The 16,804-nt window shown below is 43.1% G+C and overlaps 1 protein-coding gene across 1 annotated transcript in view; it reads left to right on the plus strand.

The window, feature by feature from the left end:
* The window catches only part of ADCY2 (adenylate cyclase 2), a gene marked incomplete at both ends in the record, with an annotated part of 422,955 nt that overhangs the window by 364,064 nt on the left and 42,087 nt on the right, over nt 1-16,804 (plus strand). The window contains 2 exons of the mRNA XM_080711368.1: nt 6,838-6,975; nt 14,383-14,502. Of these exons, the coding sequence (XP_080567494.1) occupies nt 6,838-6,975; nt 14,383-14,502 (258 nt within the window). The remainder of the gene's footprint in view (nt 1-6,837; nt 6,976-14,382; nt 14,503-16,804) is intronic.

The raw sequence follows: 16,804 nt of genomic DNA on the forward strand, positions 1-16,804 counted from the left end.
ATGCGTTCAGATTCTGTGCTAATTCTCCTGACGGCCGTCCTGTCTGCTGACTCTTCTTTTCATGGCCCACCACCTTGTGTGGCTCATAATTGCTTTAGCTGTGAAGTCACATTCAGCAGGAAGTGCTGCCTGCCTCCAACAGGGCTGTCCCTACATTCTGGGTGTGACATTTCATTTCCAAGCAGTGTGTATTTTGCTTCTGCTAGAGCCCCAAAGACTTTCTTTAGGCTTTGATCTGGCTAATAGCTCTTCAGTTTGGGATTCTCCTTATGAAGCAGATAACATCGTTTCCAACACAACATCTCTGTTTAGTTTGTATTTGTCACTGGAAGCTTTTTTTATATTCCCTGGGCTAGTGATAAGAGTTCTTCTACTTCTCTGCATGGAAGGAAGAGCCTTTTGAAGCTCCTGGTTTTATCAAGGGGTCTCAGCCCCGCCTGTCCACCTTTGTGGGCCCCTGACAACACTTTTTTCCTGAGAGCATCCAAAGCCCACCTCCTAGGTACTGAGGCACGTGTCCTGCTCCAGGGCATCGCCAGACCAGTCCAACACATCATGTCCTCTAGCACCAAGCTTCGCCTTGGCCCCTTGGTGATTTCTCTTTAGGTCTATCACTCAGCTAGTGGCAAATTCAATAAGCATTCCTGCTTGACAGACACTGTGATGGGAATACAATGATGGAGCTATGCAGTTACTGTCCTCAACCAGCCCTGAGTGTGGCCAGAGACAAACATGTGGGTGAGGACAGCAGCACGTGGCCAGGGCTGTAATTGTCACATGGTGGAGGGGCACATACCCCGAGTATGAGAAAGAAACCCGTTGATTGTGCAAAATATGATCCGTTAAAATAAAGAAATGTTCCTGCAAGAAATTCAAGTACAATTAGATAAACAAAGTACGCATGACAGTCGATGACATTAAATATTACAAGCAATTATGGCTCCAGTATGTTGCTGTCATTCAAGATGATGGTCCTCAGCCAATTAAAATGCCAAACTAGACGTGCCTTTAGGCATATACTCAAAAGAACATAACTGCATGAAGAGCATAACCACCGTCATTTTCAGGCAAAATTTTAACATGGGTTTTTGCTTTTCTAATTATAAAAAGTTCTTAACCACTCAGATATATTTATAACTTTTCTGAGTATTTTTATTTTATTAAGCTTCACTTAATATAAGTAATTTTTATGTTCAGATTAATATTTATAAATGGGCACTAATGAAATTATGAATGCAGTCTTCTTTTGAGACTATTAAGAGATTGGTAGTGATACCTTCCTATATAGACAGAACGTTATTTGAACGTTTCTTTACTTGTTCTTCCTTTTCAATTCCCACCTCTCTCCCCAAATCCCCTTCCACAATTCTACTCGTCTCTCTCCTCATTTATCTTAAATCCCTTTTGTTTCCTCTTTTCTCTCTTGATTCTACACATGAGAGAAAACATATGACCCGTGGCTTTCTTGGATTGGTTGCTCTAGCTTGGCATAATTCTCTTGCTCTGCCCACTTTCCCACAGATCTCTCTGTTTTCTTCTTCCCTGTGGCTCAGTAGAATGCCATTGTTTGTATGCACCACATTCTCTTTATCCACTCACCTACTGATGGACACCTAGGTTGGTTCTATAATTTGGTTGTCATGATTCCTGTTTCACTGAACACAGTATGCATGGATCACTGTTGCATTCTTGCCTTGAAGGAGGAGTGAGGACAAGGTGGTAGAGAGACAGCACACCACGCGATGTGCACATTTAGGTTTGTATCGCTGAATCTCACTGTGATGTACACTTACAGTGCACCAATAAAAGTACAAGTATGTAAGTGAAAAAATAGAATTATGAAGTTCCATTTTGAGGAATTAATTTTATAGTCAGAGGCTACCAGTCTTTTCCAGTGCAAGATGTTCATAATAAGGAAGGAGGAAGGAAAAGTCTGGGAAAGAGGGAAGTATTTTTGGAAGAGGTCTCTTTTCATGGTTTATTTTAATCCAGATAAAATATGTGGACATTTTATTTTTCTATAAAGGCTCTGCCTGCACAGAGTTCATCTCAAACTCTTTCTATTACACTATACTGAGCCTCCTCCCAACTCTGAATTGTTCATGGGTTTTCCCACAAAATGAATATTCTTTCTTCTTTTCATCTCCTGCTGAATTTGGTGCCAACCCTGTTTGTCAGTGAGTGAACAGGGCAGCCAAGAGGATTTCTTAAGCACACAGAGAGATCGCTGTAAGTCAGAGCTGACCCTGAGACACACTGCGCTCATAATCAAGAACAATAATTTGGCCAAATTGATGCCAGGAAAGATCTGTGTAAATGACCAAACTGCCCGGGCTCCTCCCAGGTGCCTGCTCATTTTCTGTTAAATAGCATCTTCTGAGCATTAGTATTAAATGTCCTCCTTATAAGTGCCCTCCGTATAATGCTTCATTAAAGTGGCCGGGATTTTGACGAGTTTATTTTTTCCACTAGAGACTTTATTTGAATTTCCGTTTAACCAAAACAGAATAATCTAAATGAAATTCATACCATATCAAGAGCCATATTTATGGAGAACTGCAAATGGAATCAGTGTTTCCTCTTCCCTGAGTCAGGTCCCTTCCCTTTTAGGGTGTTTTCCCTTTTTCTTGTTCCAATGATGAGTTTCTTCTGTCCCCTCCCTCATCAACTTCTACTCCCTCTACTTGCCCCTAGCAATATCTGGCAGTTGTCAATCTTCAGAAGGGTTTTTTTTTAACTCAGCCCCTACTTGATAACATAGAAAGAAAGGTAACTACTACCTCCCTGGTCCTGAGAAAAATTCCTACTTGGCCTGAAGAGCGTAGCAGTGATTGCGCAGAGGCGTGTTCAGGCACATGTAAGAAGCACGCAGGAGTAGAAATACAGTCAGGTGCATCATAATGTGTCGCCCTGAGCATGTGACCATGCACCTAGTGAGCACAGCCAACATGTGGCATAGATCGAGAGTTCCCCTGCATCTACTCAGGTTTGCTTTAGTAAATGACTAGCCTATGAGAGGATTTAGCACGATTACCAGCATGTGTTCTCAAAATTCAGAATGCCATGTTTTAATTTTATAATCTTAAGAGGATGTCTTTGCAGTAGTAACTAGATGGTATTTTACCTGATTGACTGTGACGTGTCTTCTGAGCCATGTGTAAATTTTCTCCTTGAAAAACTAGCTAAAACTAGTTTTACAGATTCCGCTCTTAATGTCTTCACAGAGAAGCACTGATTTAAATAATTTTGTCCTGACAAAAATAATAATCCTAGCCAACCAGGATGCAAAATACATAAATGTCCCAATTTGTCAAAAACAACACAATGCCATCATCTGACAGAGCCTGAACTAGAGGAAGATGATATTCCACTTACATCCCCATCTCAGATTTTTATGCTTTATTTTATCTTCTCCCGGAGGACATACATCTGACTGTGTTGTGTGCTGTCCACATGACTAGAAGTACCATTAAACAATAACGATACATACCCTCAGGTTATCTGGCTTAATGGCCCTCTACAATACTGCAAATTCAAAGCATTAAGCTGCATCACCTTGGATGACAGACTAAAGGTCACCACTAACCTCAGCTAAAACCAGGCTCTTGGGTAGCAGTAGGAAGTGCGGATACATCTGGCCCCTGAGGTACAGGTGGGAAGATGCCCCCGAGTTCTGCTTCGTGTTCCCCTGGCCACCAGCCAGCCATTCCACTCCTATGGATCCCAGGGCTCAGGACAGAACTGGCTCAAGCTCTGCAAAAGGCTCTCAGAAGAACCTAAGAGGTGCCCCAGACCATCAGCCCCAGCAGTGAAGCTGAAATGTGCCATGTCATCACAGAGACCTGTGTGCTGTCGGCAGACAGTCTCCATCCTTAACTTCAACCGGAAGGTGAAAAGATCACAGCGGGAAGGAGGAGGAAGAAAGATCTTTTATTGTTGTTGTTCAAAAAAATATAAAGCAAACAGATCGTTGAATCACTAAAATGTTTCTGAGAAATATCGTGAGTATAATAATATATTCTTTCTTCATTGAAATAACAAGAGTCACCACTTATAAATCCTGTTGGTGGTGCCCTAGGTAGCTTCTTCAAACCTCTGAAAAAGCTGAGGAGGCAGATACATTGTGACCCCCGTTTTAAAGGTGAAGAAACTGAGACCAGAGAGGATCAGTGATGTGCGGAAAGTCTCACAGCTGTGGGGGATGGAGCCTGGCCATCGGCTGGCTCTCCTCTCTAACCATCTCTCATCATGTATTCATCTAATTGTTTAACATTTGTATACTGCAATGCATATGTCAACAATACGTCTAGAAGTGATTCAGGGAAAAAAGTAAAATAGGAAAAGAAGTATTTGCTAGGTGTTGTTAGTCTTGAATAACAGGACTATTTTCTACTTGATTCTATTGATGTCATGTCATGCCGGGGTCCAGCCCTAGCAGAGTTGGAGTTCGTGTGTTGATGAGGGGGAAACCGAGGCCGATGAGAGAAGATGACACACGATTCAGATTCGATCTTCTCCATTTTATTCAGGATTTGTTACAGTTTTTATACCTTATTTTTTGGCAGAAAAGCAAGAGCATAGTCATGCCGGCAGGATTGCCAAGGATGGGAAAAAGTTATTATTTTCTATAAAGTTTAGGGCAAGGGTGCCAGACATTTAAACAATCATAGCGTGCTTTGTCTCACTTCACAAGGCTGACTCAAACTCAATCTTATACAGTGACTCTAACTAAGGTCAGTTTGAACTTAATATTTGGCCCAATAACTTTATTCTTGGGGAAAAAATCTTTGCTGCCTGAGTCTCTCACAAACCGCTGCCCATCAGTTTTAGTTATAATGTTTGTACATAAAATTTCAATTATACATATTAATTCAAATAATCCTAAAATGATTTTATTAAGAAAGGAATGCTAGACATTCTTCATGGGGGATCTGCGCCATTGTGGATCCCCTGATCGAGCTTTCTCAAGATCTGCATGATATGCGGTAGCAGTGTCAGAACTCCCATCAGATTCACTTAGTAGAACAGGTCAAAGAGCATAATTCCATTACCTCTTCTGATTTTTTACAAATCATCACTTTATCTGTATGTAGGACACATAAGCTTGGATCCATATTCTCTTTAGCATGAAGGTTAAAACCCTGAATTCCTGGAGAACTCTTAAGAACTGCTTGTTCAGGTAGAAGATCCTACCTCACCTGCTCCAGCAGGGTTCCTGCTAAGCGCTCTTGGTAGGGCTTGTGGTCCTTCTGCCCTCTCATCTGGACTGAGGCGAGAGGCGGAATAGGACCTCCCTGGAAAGGTGAGCTCTCACTGTGCCCACACACTGGTGTCCAGCCCTGGGCAAAGGGCGAGGGAAGCCTAGACAGCATTCTAGAAAGACTTTGGTCTTTTTTGTATCAGAAGAGATTCTCCCGAAACCGCACTCACAGCAGAATTATTCCTGTTGGGCAGGGGGTGACCACATGTCCTCCCATGGATGCATAGAAGTGACACATTTGTCCTTCCATACATGCGTGGAGAAACAATATGTGTTGTGTACCCACCATGGTGTTTTATTCATTCTTAAGAAAGGAAATTGTCATATGCCACAACATGCTAAGCTTTGAAGACATTATGTTGAATAGAAGAAGTAAGTCACAAAAAGGAAAGACACTATGTGATTGTACTTACAGGAGGTGTCGAGAATGGTCCAGTAGTTCCTGGAAACAGGAAATGGAAGGCTTATTGCCAGGGGTGAGAAGAGGAAGAACAGGGAGTTCCTGTTCTGTGAGCACAGAGTTTGGGTTGCATGAGAAAAAATATTCTAGAGATACCACACAACAGTACTATTCTACACTCACAAATAGTTTAGGGGGAAGCCAGGTATGGTGCTGTATGCCTATACTCTGAGTACTCTGGAGGCTGAGACAGAGGATCACAGGTTTGAGGCTAGCCTCAGAACTTTGCAAGACCCTTGGCAAACTCGTGACATGACCTGTATCAAAATAAAAAGAGCTTGAGGGTAGAGCTCAGAAGTAAAATGTCCCTGAGTTTCATCCCCAGTACCAAAAAGAAAAAAAAAATGGATTAAAGGATTAATTTGTTTATGTGTGTTTCTCACACCACTAAAAATTGTTTAAAAATTTATAAAGAGCTTCTTTGTGTGAGATAAAGCCCACCAGACAGGAGAAGGTGCAGCCGTCATGCTTCATGCTGGGACCATTAGACATCAAACTACATCTAGTTGTGTCCTTTAGATCAGCCAGTGCGTCAACAAAAGGAGTGGGGATTCACTTTTTAAAATTCACCTAAAATGTAAACCATTTAACATCATATCTTATGCCACTCACACACTAAAAGTACACAAGTCACATGTACACACTGCTAAGTTGTAAAACAAGTAATATATTTAAGTAATCAGCATTCAGCTCAAGAAATAAAATGTGGGCACATCAGGAAAAAAAAGGAGTGGGGGGTGTTGATTTGTGTTCTACACAAATCAGCTGAACTTAAAATAACTCTTCAAACGAGACCCAACACAGCCCCCATGATCATCTAATTAACTGACAAGGTTCCTCTGCCAAAAGAAGGACTTAAAAACATAACTTCAGGTCTACTTTAAAAGACATTGTACCTTTGTCGTAGAGATTTAATATGCTGTTGATGTGTGACGGTAATGCCGCTCTAGTTGTGATGAGGTGTGTGGCTCGGTATGGATCTTTGGGGGAGGACAGAGTCCATTGGTTAATCTGTGAACACTCTCAGTGCTTCTTGTGATCTTGACCATCGGCGTTAATAACCTTGAGAGAACACGCTAAGCAGCACTGCGTTTCTTGTCCTTTCTGTCTCTCCCAGCAATGCAGCAAGAAAGCCTCGGCCTCCCTCATGTGGCTGCTGAAGTCGTCGGGCATCATCGCCAACCGGCCCTGGCCACGGGTCTCCCTCACCATTGTCACCACGGCCATCATCTTAAACATGGCCGTGTTCAACATGGTAAGCTCAGGGCCGGTTCAGGACTCACGCCAGACAGGACACCCTTGCCCTTCGTGGCCCGTCTTGGTGAAATTTGGGAAACTAGCCCATGGTGATGCCTGTTGCTTTCTGCCTGTCACATCCATCTGCAGCCGTGGTTTCTCTAAGGAAAAGGATGCTTTGGCACAAGTCACTTGAGAGAGAAAGTGGCTTCCTAGAGCACTTCTCCACCTTCTTGCTGATGATGGCTGTGTAGAAAACTGAATAAATGACAAAGATTATCATCAGGATAGTCAAGAGGGAGATGGGACACCTCAAACCAACGTTGCAGTTGAGGGTCCTGTCCTGGAAAGCCCAGGTCCTGCCTTATGCTGTTTCCTTAAAACATGACGGGCTCGCCAGGCATGGTGGTGCATGCCTTTAATACCAGTGCTTGGGAGGCTGTCTCTCGGCAATTCAGTGAGACCTTGTTTCAAAATAAAAATAAATGCATAGATAAATGAAAAGTCTTGGGGTGTGGCTCAGAAGTAGAATGTCCCCTGGTTCAATCTCCAGTAATCAAAAAAACAGGAAAAAAATGAGGCTTTATTTCTACTTCTCAAAAGTGAAAGCCAAGATTTTTCTACCAGGCCGCGTTAAGAATCAAATGATAGTACTGAGCATTTTGTAATTATGGAACCAATGGCCAGTCTTTCCATCTCGGTATCATCATTACTGGTGTCTCCCCCAAGACAGACACGTAGGCCATCGATGTGCCTGGAGACATGGCCTTGTTATTCTCTCCACATGGCCATCTTCATCATCACCCAGCAGGCACCAGGACACTTTGCTAGTGGTTGGGGATGTGAAGCATCATGAGATACAGTGCTTGCCTTTCAGAAGCATAAGATTAGGTTGTGGGACAGACCACATATAATATAATAATAAAATAGTAGCATAGTGTTTATAGTGTAGAGAGCACTCATTGTGAAAAACATTGCATCAAAGCATCTGAAAACACAATAAAACCACACAGAGGGGGAACCAAGAAAGTGGAGCAGGCTGCGAGATAAGTCCTAAAGACTGGGAGAAGGAGTTCACCAGGTGGACCTGGAGGGAGTAAGGGCAAGAGAAGGTGGATAAAAGATGAGGATGGTCAGCCTTCAGATGGGGATGAGAGAAGAAATCAGCATTTATAAGTAGTAAAGTAATATATAAAAGCTGAGGTAGTGGACACTGGGCCTGGATGTTTACAGAGGGTTGGCTCTCAATACCCTATCATAGATCACAGAGTTCCTCCAAGATACCTGGGGATTCAGGTGAGGCCAGAGCATGCTGGAGCCAAACAGGCTGAATCGCCATCTGCAGGGATGGAATAGTCTCCTCCTACTTCACCCTGCAGAGACTTGGATTTTGGAAACTCCTGGAAAGGGGACATCAGAGAGAAGTTGTAGGTTTCCTTCTCTTCCTCCTCTCTGAAGACCGTATGGGGGCGATGGCAGAGAGGCAGGCAGGGGGTTTTGGCTGAGGACTGTAGAAACATGAGTGTGTTTGCTAAAATGTGTTCATCAAGCTCAGCCTTGTGACCTGCCTTTAGACGTGAGTCCTGTTGCCTGAGATCTAGCTCTTGGGAAGTAAAGTGCACTGGAGCTCACAGCAGGAGAATAAAGCTGCAGAAACTGGGTCAGAAGGAAACACATTGCAGAGGGGCAGAGGAACAGCAGGCTTGAAGGACAAGAGGGCGTACTAGCTAGAGTTTTGACCCCTCGCAGCCACAGAGCTGTGCTCAGTTACCCCAGTGATGGGGTCTCTGCCTTGATCCTGTTATAATTAAACCTCCTCGTCCCTCGCCCACACTTACGTGGGCACAGAGCAAGTCGACACACTTCCCGAGAGTTGATCTTCTTCATTGGCCAATAGTAACACATAGTAGTTATAGTAGCTAGACATTTTACATGTGGTCCTCCCTCTTAAGAATGATTTCTTTCTTTCTTTTGCTGTATAAAGTTAAGTGTATGTGCACATACTTACAGCTATGACAAGCGAGCAGTTTGACATTTCCACCACCTCTTAAGTACTTTTTGGGTGCGTGCAGTAAGAGCAGCATCTAAATCTGCTCTGTTCACAGACTTTCCGCATACCCAGAAATCCCATTCCCTGGGTGTATTTCTGCCATCCGTTAGGCCTCTACACGGTCTCATCCCACATAACTGCAGCTTTCACCCTCTGACCTACGTCCCTCCACTTTCCCACTCTCTCACCCTGGTAACCACTCTCCTCTGTTTTTATGAGATCAACCTTTTAAATGTTTCACATACAAGTGAGATCACTGGGTAGTCTTCTCTCTGAACTAGGCTTATTTCCCTCGCATGCTGCCCTCCAGATGCATCCATGTTAAAAATGGCAAGCTGTCCTTTTCTTAGGCCCAATAGTATTCCACTGTGCGTAGACACCACATTTCCTTTACCCATGAAATCAATATTCCCCTGAGTTGTTGGCTTGTGAACATAGAGTTCACCTAGAACTGTGAACTTGTGGCAGTGGGCATAGAGTGCCTGGAAAGGTGTCTCCTTGAGGCGGTCTTTTCTGCTTTATTTTTCACACTTCTTAGCAAAGTGCATTCTGTGTAAGAAGTTAAGGATTATCCACACATTGGTTCTATTTTTTTTCGTGTTTGTGTGTTACTAAGGATTGAATTCAGGGGCATTCTACCTCCAAGCTACACTGCCTTCTTTTTTGTTGTTGTTCTGTTTTGAATCAGGGTCTTGTTAGGTTGCTGAAGCTGGCCTCGAACCTGTGGTCCTCATCTCAGCTTCCCAAGCACTGGAATCACAACACCTGGCCAATGATTAGACGATGAGTTGGTGAATAGATAATCACACAACGTTTTAATAAAGAAACCATGTATTTTTGTAAAATTCACGTTGATCTTATACAATCCAGATGTACCAATGAATGTTTTAAAAAAATAATAGAGCTGGGGAACAAATAGTTTAGAAGCCAGTGTCTTTCATCTGGGATAATTAGCAATGATTGATGATAGATTAGTCTCCTTCCTTACACGCTGGACAGGCTCAGCATTTAGAAGACAGAAAAGCAGTTTGTTGCGAGTGCCAGCAGCACATCTTCCAGTGTCTTTTCCTTCCCACAAAAAAAGGAGGACATTGCCAAGCGAGGCAGAGAAGCCTCCAGAAGACGCATACCAAGTTTGATGGAGAGCCTTTGAGAAGGAACCGAAATAGAGCCTGTGCCACATACCAAGCAGCCTCCGGGGGGCAAGGAGACCTCTTTCTTTCCTCTCCATATGGGCGGAATCAGAACCTTGTACTGTTCCTTCCTCCCCTGGTGCAGGAGAAATGCCATTTTATCAGCACCTGGTGCTTTGAAATTAGTGCCTCTTTTTCCATGTAGGTGCCCCTCTTGTCATTTCTTATTAATCATAGAAGAAGTAGCGCTTTTCCTTGGGGTCCTGTCTTTCATCCCATACCTGATTTATGAGCTATGCACACAGTTTCTCTGTTCCTGCTCCTGAGCTGTGAGGCAGAGGCAGCCGCAGGCGCCTGGCTCGCTCTCTCCTCGGGTGGTGCCTGTGAGCTCCCTGACCAGGCAGCAGAGCGGGCAGGTTAGAAGGGGTGCCTGGGGTGAGGCGCAAGACAGGCGGGCCTAATCATGCTCCTGCTTGCTCCACCTCCCCCCAGGGCTGCTAAATGCCCCCCATTGTCCATGCGCCTCCTCAGGAACCCCACTTCCAGTTGTCCTTCCTGGGAAGGCTTCTGCTTAACACGATAGAGGTGTTTTATTTTCCTGAGCATTTCCTTTGGGAATACATTTTCCAGACTAATAGAGCCCCATTCCAAAGTTGTGTTTCTATTTCATAGCAGTTGTTAATCCAGGGAGGCTAATCAGAATACAGCCGGTTCACCTTTCAACAAGAAGAGCAGCTCTGTGTGTCTGGGAAGGGCTTCTGCTCTACTGAAGTCAGTGGAAAGAAAAGTACACTTGCTGTAGCCGGGTGTGGTGGTGCACGCTTGTAATCCCCGCGCTTGGGAGGTAGAGACAGGAGGGTTGCGCAGGTGCGAAGCCAGCCACGTGCGCTGGTTTAGGAGACCCTGTTTTCAAATAAAAATGTAAAAATAGGTCTGGGAGTGTAGCCTGGAGGTAGAAGGGCTTCCAGGAACCCCAGTACCACCAAAAAAATAAAAAAAATTAAAAAAGAAAAGTACACTTCCTGTCAGAAAAGTTCCTCTTTTTAAGTTTGCATTCAGGTCCTCTTATATAGCCCCTCTAATTTTTAAGATTACTTGTAAGGCCGGGCAAATGTACTTTTTTCTGTTTTTAATAATTGTTGATTTTATTTTGTACAGTATATATGACATAAAAGTATCATTTTTTTGCTTTGAGAATGTATTTATGTTTTCTTTTTTTAATGGTGCATTGTAGTCATACATCTTAATGGAGTATAAGACGGTGGAGGCACACATGCACACATCACTCACTTAGCCCTTCCCCAATTCCCATTCTCCTTCTCATGTTTGACTTAGTGATTGAATCTAATCAATCAAAGTCAATTTGTGAATATACATCGTATACATTTGAGAATTTGCCTCTTCCTCCCATTACCCCCAATTAGATCTCTTTATTTGTTCATCTATGGTTTCTCATACTTCTGTAGGAGTGAAAATTACTGACTTGTCCCTTTAAAACATTTTTAGTACTTATGGATATGTGAGAACAATTGTTTTTTTGTTGTTGTTGTTTGTTTTTGTTTTTTTTTGTTGTTGTTGGTACTGGGGTTCCTGGAAACCCTTCTACTTCCGGGCTACACTCCCAGACCTATTTTTTTTATATTTTTATTTGGAAACAGGGTCTCTTAAACCAGCACGGCTGGCTTCGAACCTGCATGATCCTCCTGTCTCTGCCTCCCAAGTGCGGGGATTGCGGGCGTGCACCACCACGCCCAGCTAACAGTTGTTAATTTGAAGTGGCCATTTTTAAGTGGCATTAAAATGCACCCTGCACAACTGTCACCACGTCCACCTCAGAACTTGCTCAGCACCAGGAACAGAAAGTCTGTGCCTGTTAGACACCAACTCCCCATCCTCCCTCCCCAGCCCTGGTAGCGGGCATTCCTCTCTGTCCCTCTGAGTCTGCGTGCTCTCAGGACTTCCTAGGGGTGAAACCACACAGTACCTGTCCCTGGTGCCTGGCTGCTCTCAGGAAGCTCGCTGCACACCTAGCGGCTCGTGGATGCCACGGCCCCTGTGCGGCGGGCGAGCCTTGGCCTGCCCTGTGTTTTCCATCTGGTGGCCAGCAGCTCTCATTAAGGGCTTCTCTGGCATTGCCACCATTATCCTGTCTCAGAGGAGAGAGATGTGATTGGGAAAATGTACGATGGCTCGAGGCTACCAGTGACCTCCCTGTGCTGTTGACCGTGGAGACAAGACAAGCGGGTTCCTATTAAGGCTTCACATTGATTTGCAGTCAGTAGGGTTTTTCCAAGCCTATGTTAACAGCCATTACAAGAGCCAAGGTCAACAAAAAGGGTGTTCAATTGACAGGCTTTTTGAAATCTCATTACAGACTGGTACTGAATGAGAAAATAGCCACGTCTGTTTTGTATAAAATAAACTGTAGAATTTACCAGGATATATATATATATATATATATATATATATATATATATATATATATATATATATGAATATACACACACACACATATATATATACATATATATATATATACACACACAGGTATGTATTGGGATTGAACGCATGGGCATGCTACCTCTGAGCTATAGCTCTAGTCCTATTTATTTATTTATTTATTTATTTATTTGCGGTACTGGGGATGGCACTCAGGGGCATTCTGCCTTCGAGCTACACCCCCAACCATATTTTTTTATTCTTTATTTTGAAACAGTGTCTCACTGAGTTGTAAAGGGCCTCACTAAGTAGCCGAGGCTGGCTGTGAACCGTTGTTCCTCCTGTCTCAGCCTCCCAAATGCTGGGATTACAAGTGTGCACCACCATACCTGGCTATTTCTTATTTTAAAATGGGGTCTCTCCAAGTTGTTAAGGCTTGCCTTGAACCTGCGATTCTCCTATCTCAGCCTCCCAAGTACTGGAATTAAAGGCATGCACCATTGCACACAGTCTCCATTCATTTTTATATACATTTTTCCAAAGAATTAGTACACTGGCAGTTCAACTACAGGTTGTGACATTTGTTATAAATTCTTTAGCACTAAAGAAATTCACTACACTTTATAAAAAATTAAATCAGCATTTTTTTGAGTTTGATCAAATGGATCAGCGTGTAGAAAGCCTCTATCAGCATCATTTCTGGCACAGGAGAGATAGAACCTTAAGAATATTGAAATAAACATCTTCCTAACCACCTACACAAATTAATTTAGGTACCTCACAAGAACTGTTCCAACAGAGGAAATAAATCAAGAGACATAAACAAAGGGAACCATACAGGAAGGTTTTGCCTTTTAAACTTTGACTCTGAATGTTAAGCCCTTTGCAAAAAAAAAAAAAACCCAGCTGAGATCTACAGAAGAGATGTGTTTCTTCCAGGGAGATGAACCCGGCACAAGTCATGATTCTGTGGTTGATTGTTCCAGACCATTTCTCAGCCACAAAGTGAGCCGGATCCCCTAGCCTGTGCTACACCTTGCTAGGAGTGGAGCCGAGGGAGGGGAGGTGAAATGAGAGGGAAGGAGAGGCTGAGTCTGTCCAGCCTTGTTAATAGGTCAGGGTTTCCTTCTGGGTGCTGATGTTAGTGAGCTCTACCTAAGAGCTCATTGTCTCTCTCTTCTCAGGATTACCTTTTTATTTTTCAATGACAACCCCCTTTCCAACAGTCCTGAGGACACCCATTGTTTCTAATTGGATATCCCTCATGATCTGAGCCATCAGGACTTCACAGACAACACAGACACGCGTTGCTATTGGTGACTGCCTTTCACCCGCAAAATTCATTACCTTTCTTAAAATCAAAAGTGCGTAGAACTCTACTGACTCATTTATTGTTTGAATGAAGATGGCAAAGATACCACAAGAAACCCATCCCGAAGGCCACAAATTTGTGAAGAGCTGAATGTCTGTGCACAAGACAAGCCTTGCCCTGTGCTCTGTGCATTTTTAATTTACTATTTAACACCTGCACTTCCATTTTCCTTAACATCGGGCCCAAAGCTTTGGTGTTCTCTCCTGAATGTAGAGCGTAAGAATAGCTTTTTTTAATTGTTAGATGAAAATGTTGAAGGCTTCAAAAGGCTTGAAAGAGGCTAGCTGTAAGCATTTGGAGCAGAGACGCTGGACCACCCGTGTCAACAATTCTTGCCATGCATAAGCAACAGTCAGAACAAACCAACCTCCCACCTGAATTTTTTTGGTATCTAATTTACACTAATTCATTGCAAAAACGTTTTCTTTGCAGTTTTTCCTGAGTGACTCAGAGGAAACAATTCCTCCAACTGCCAATACGTCAAACACAAATTTATCTTCCTCAAGTAACCATGCTGCGATTCTGCGTGCACAGAATTTGTTTTTCCTCCCGGTAAGAAATCTTCACTCATTACTGTGTTCGCCATTTTCCTGTAAACTCTCTAACTAGACAACACAGGGCCTTGGATACCAGCTCTGTTCTAGATTTGCCCTTCTTTTTTATTATCAGTCCATAAGTAGACCCTGAGTTTACAAATGGCAGAGACTGCTAGAAGTTCCAGCCCACTGGGACTGGCCCAACCCGCATCTTCAAGCGTCCAGGGCCACTCTGATGCTTTGGCCAGCCAGGCTTGGCCTGTTCTCTAACCTGCCAGTGTTTCTAGAGGAAGCCCGACCATATAGTGTTCGCTGTATGTCATCAAATTTCTGGGCTTATTGCTTACAGATTTCACTAATTGCTCTAGTGAACGAATAGTATGCCTCTAACCTCATAGTAATGAGATCTAAATCTCCTGTTTCTGAGTCCCCAGTGAGTATCTCTTCAGATAATTCTTGCTGACTGATTCAATTTGACCAGTACCCCCAAAAACACTTAGACTGAAATTCTACAGCTCTGAACAAATGAGTCTTTTTAGTGCAAAAGAATTAAATCAGCCGGGCGTGGTGGCGCACACTTGTAATCCCGGAGCTTGGGAGGTGGAGACAGGAGGATCTGGCAGGTTTGAAGCCAGCCTCTCTGGCTTAAGAGACCCTGTTTCCAAATAAAAATATAAAATAGGTCTGGGAGTGTAGCCCGGAGGTAGAAGGGTTTCCAGAAAGCCCAGTACCACCAAAAAAAAGAAGAAAGAAAGAGAGAAAAAAAGAAAGAAAGAAAGAAAGAAAGAAAGAAAGAAAGAAAGAAAGAAATCAGTTACGTACTGCTTAACAATTTATTTTATAAATTGTTTGTGAAAAGAATTGTTTATGTGTGTGTGTGTGTGTGTGTGTGTGTGTGTGTGTGAGAGAGAGAGAGAGAGAGAGAGAGAGAGAGAGAGAGAGAGAGAGAAGGAACAGAACCCAAGGGAGCTCCATTGCTGAGTTACATCCCCAGCCCTATGCATCTATCCATCTATCTATCATCTATCTATCACTAATGTTTAATGTCAGATATTATTATTTCTGTAGCAAGAAAATATCATTTTAGAGTGTCAAACACAGCTAACCATAAAGGCTCTTTGCTACACAGATTCCTTATACCACAGCAGGCAGCTTATATGCATTTGTCTCTCCATCCAGTAAATCACCTTGTTATGTAGATATTATTATAATTTCCACTTTGCAAGTAAGGAAACTGAGGCTCAGAGAATTCAGTAAATTATTCAAGATAAAGCACCTATTACTTGACATGAAATACAAATTGAGTTCTTCCGTATCAAAAGTGGTGAACTTAGGCCGGGCGTGGTGATGCATGCTTGTGACCCCAGCATTCTGGAGGCGGAGAGAGGAGGATTGTGGTTCGCTGACAGCCTCCGCTACTTAGCGAGGCCCTTTGCAACTCATTGAGACCCTGTTTCAAAATAAAGAATTTTAAAAACTAGGGCTGGGGGTGTAGCTCGGAGGTAGAATGCCCTGGGTTCCATCCCTGGTACCGCAAAAAAAACTAAAAGTGGTAAACGTAACTAGTGACCAGGTCACTAGTAAGTATATCTGGACAGAAGTCAGTTCGGTCACCCCTGTGGGGACCTTCACCTCCTGCATTCTTCCTGCTGGGTTGGATGGCAGGTACTGCTGGTCCTCAGGGCTCCCTGGCCTCTCCTGTCATTCCTCCCCTCTGCACATCCCTCTGTGCCTGTCCACAGGTTCCCAAACGACCTTTTCATGCAGAACACCTTTTCCACAGCTTCTAAGCATTCTAGGAAAGCCATTTAATTTTTTAAACATGAAATAAAAGACTATTTGTCATTACCATAAACATTAAAGAAAATGTTCCTGAGATGAAAAACTTTTCAAAAGCCTAAGAATTAATTTTAAAATGTGAAATATTGAGGACATTTTTATCGGTATTGACAGATATTTCAAGCTAGGGGTGCTGTCAGAAGCTGTCCTAGCTTCCCAGGCAGCCCAAATCCACATACGCCCACTGATACTTACACATAATCAGAAGTGGTTCTATATGCATCCTTTACATTCTATTGGGCTGCGTTAGTTAATAACTTTCAGTACAACAGTGGTTTTCAAGCATAATTTTGGTAGTAGAACCTGTGGCCAGGGAGGAGTTTTGAAGTCAAGAGCACCCGAGCGTGGAAATGCACCTCCGTTCTTTTTATTATTTATTTTTTATTTTGAAACAGGATCTCCTTAAGTCTCCCAGGCTGGCCTTGAAACTTATATCTTCCTGTCTCCACCTCCCATAAACTAGAATTATAGGTGTGTGC

The sequence above is a fragment of the Muscardinus avellanarius genome (assembly GCF_963383645.1).
Source record: "Muscardinus avellanarius genome assembly, chromosome: 1".
NCBI lineage: Eukaryota > Metazoa > Chordata > Mammalia > Rodentia > Gliridae > Muscardinus > Muscardinus avellanarius.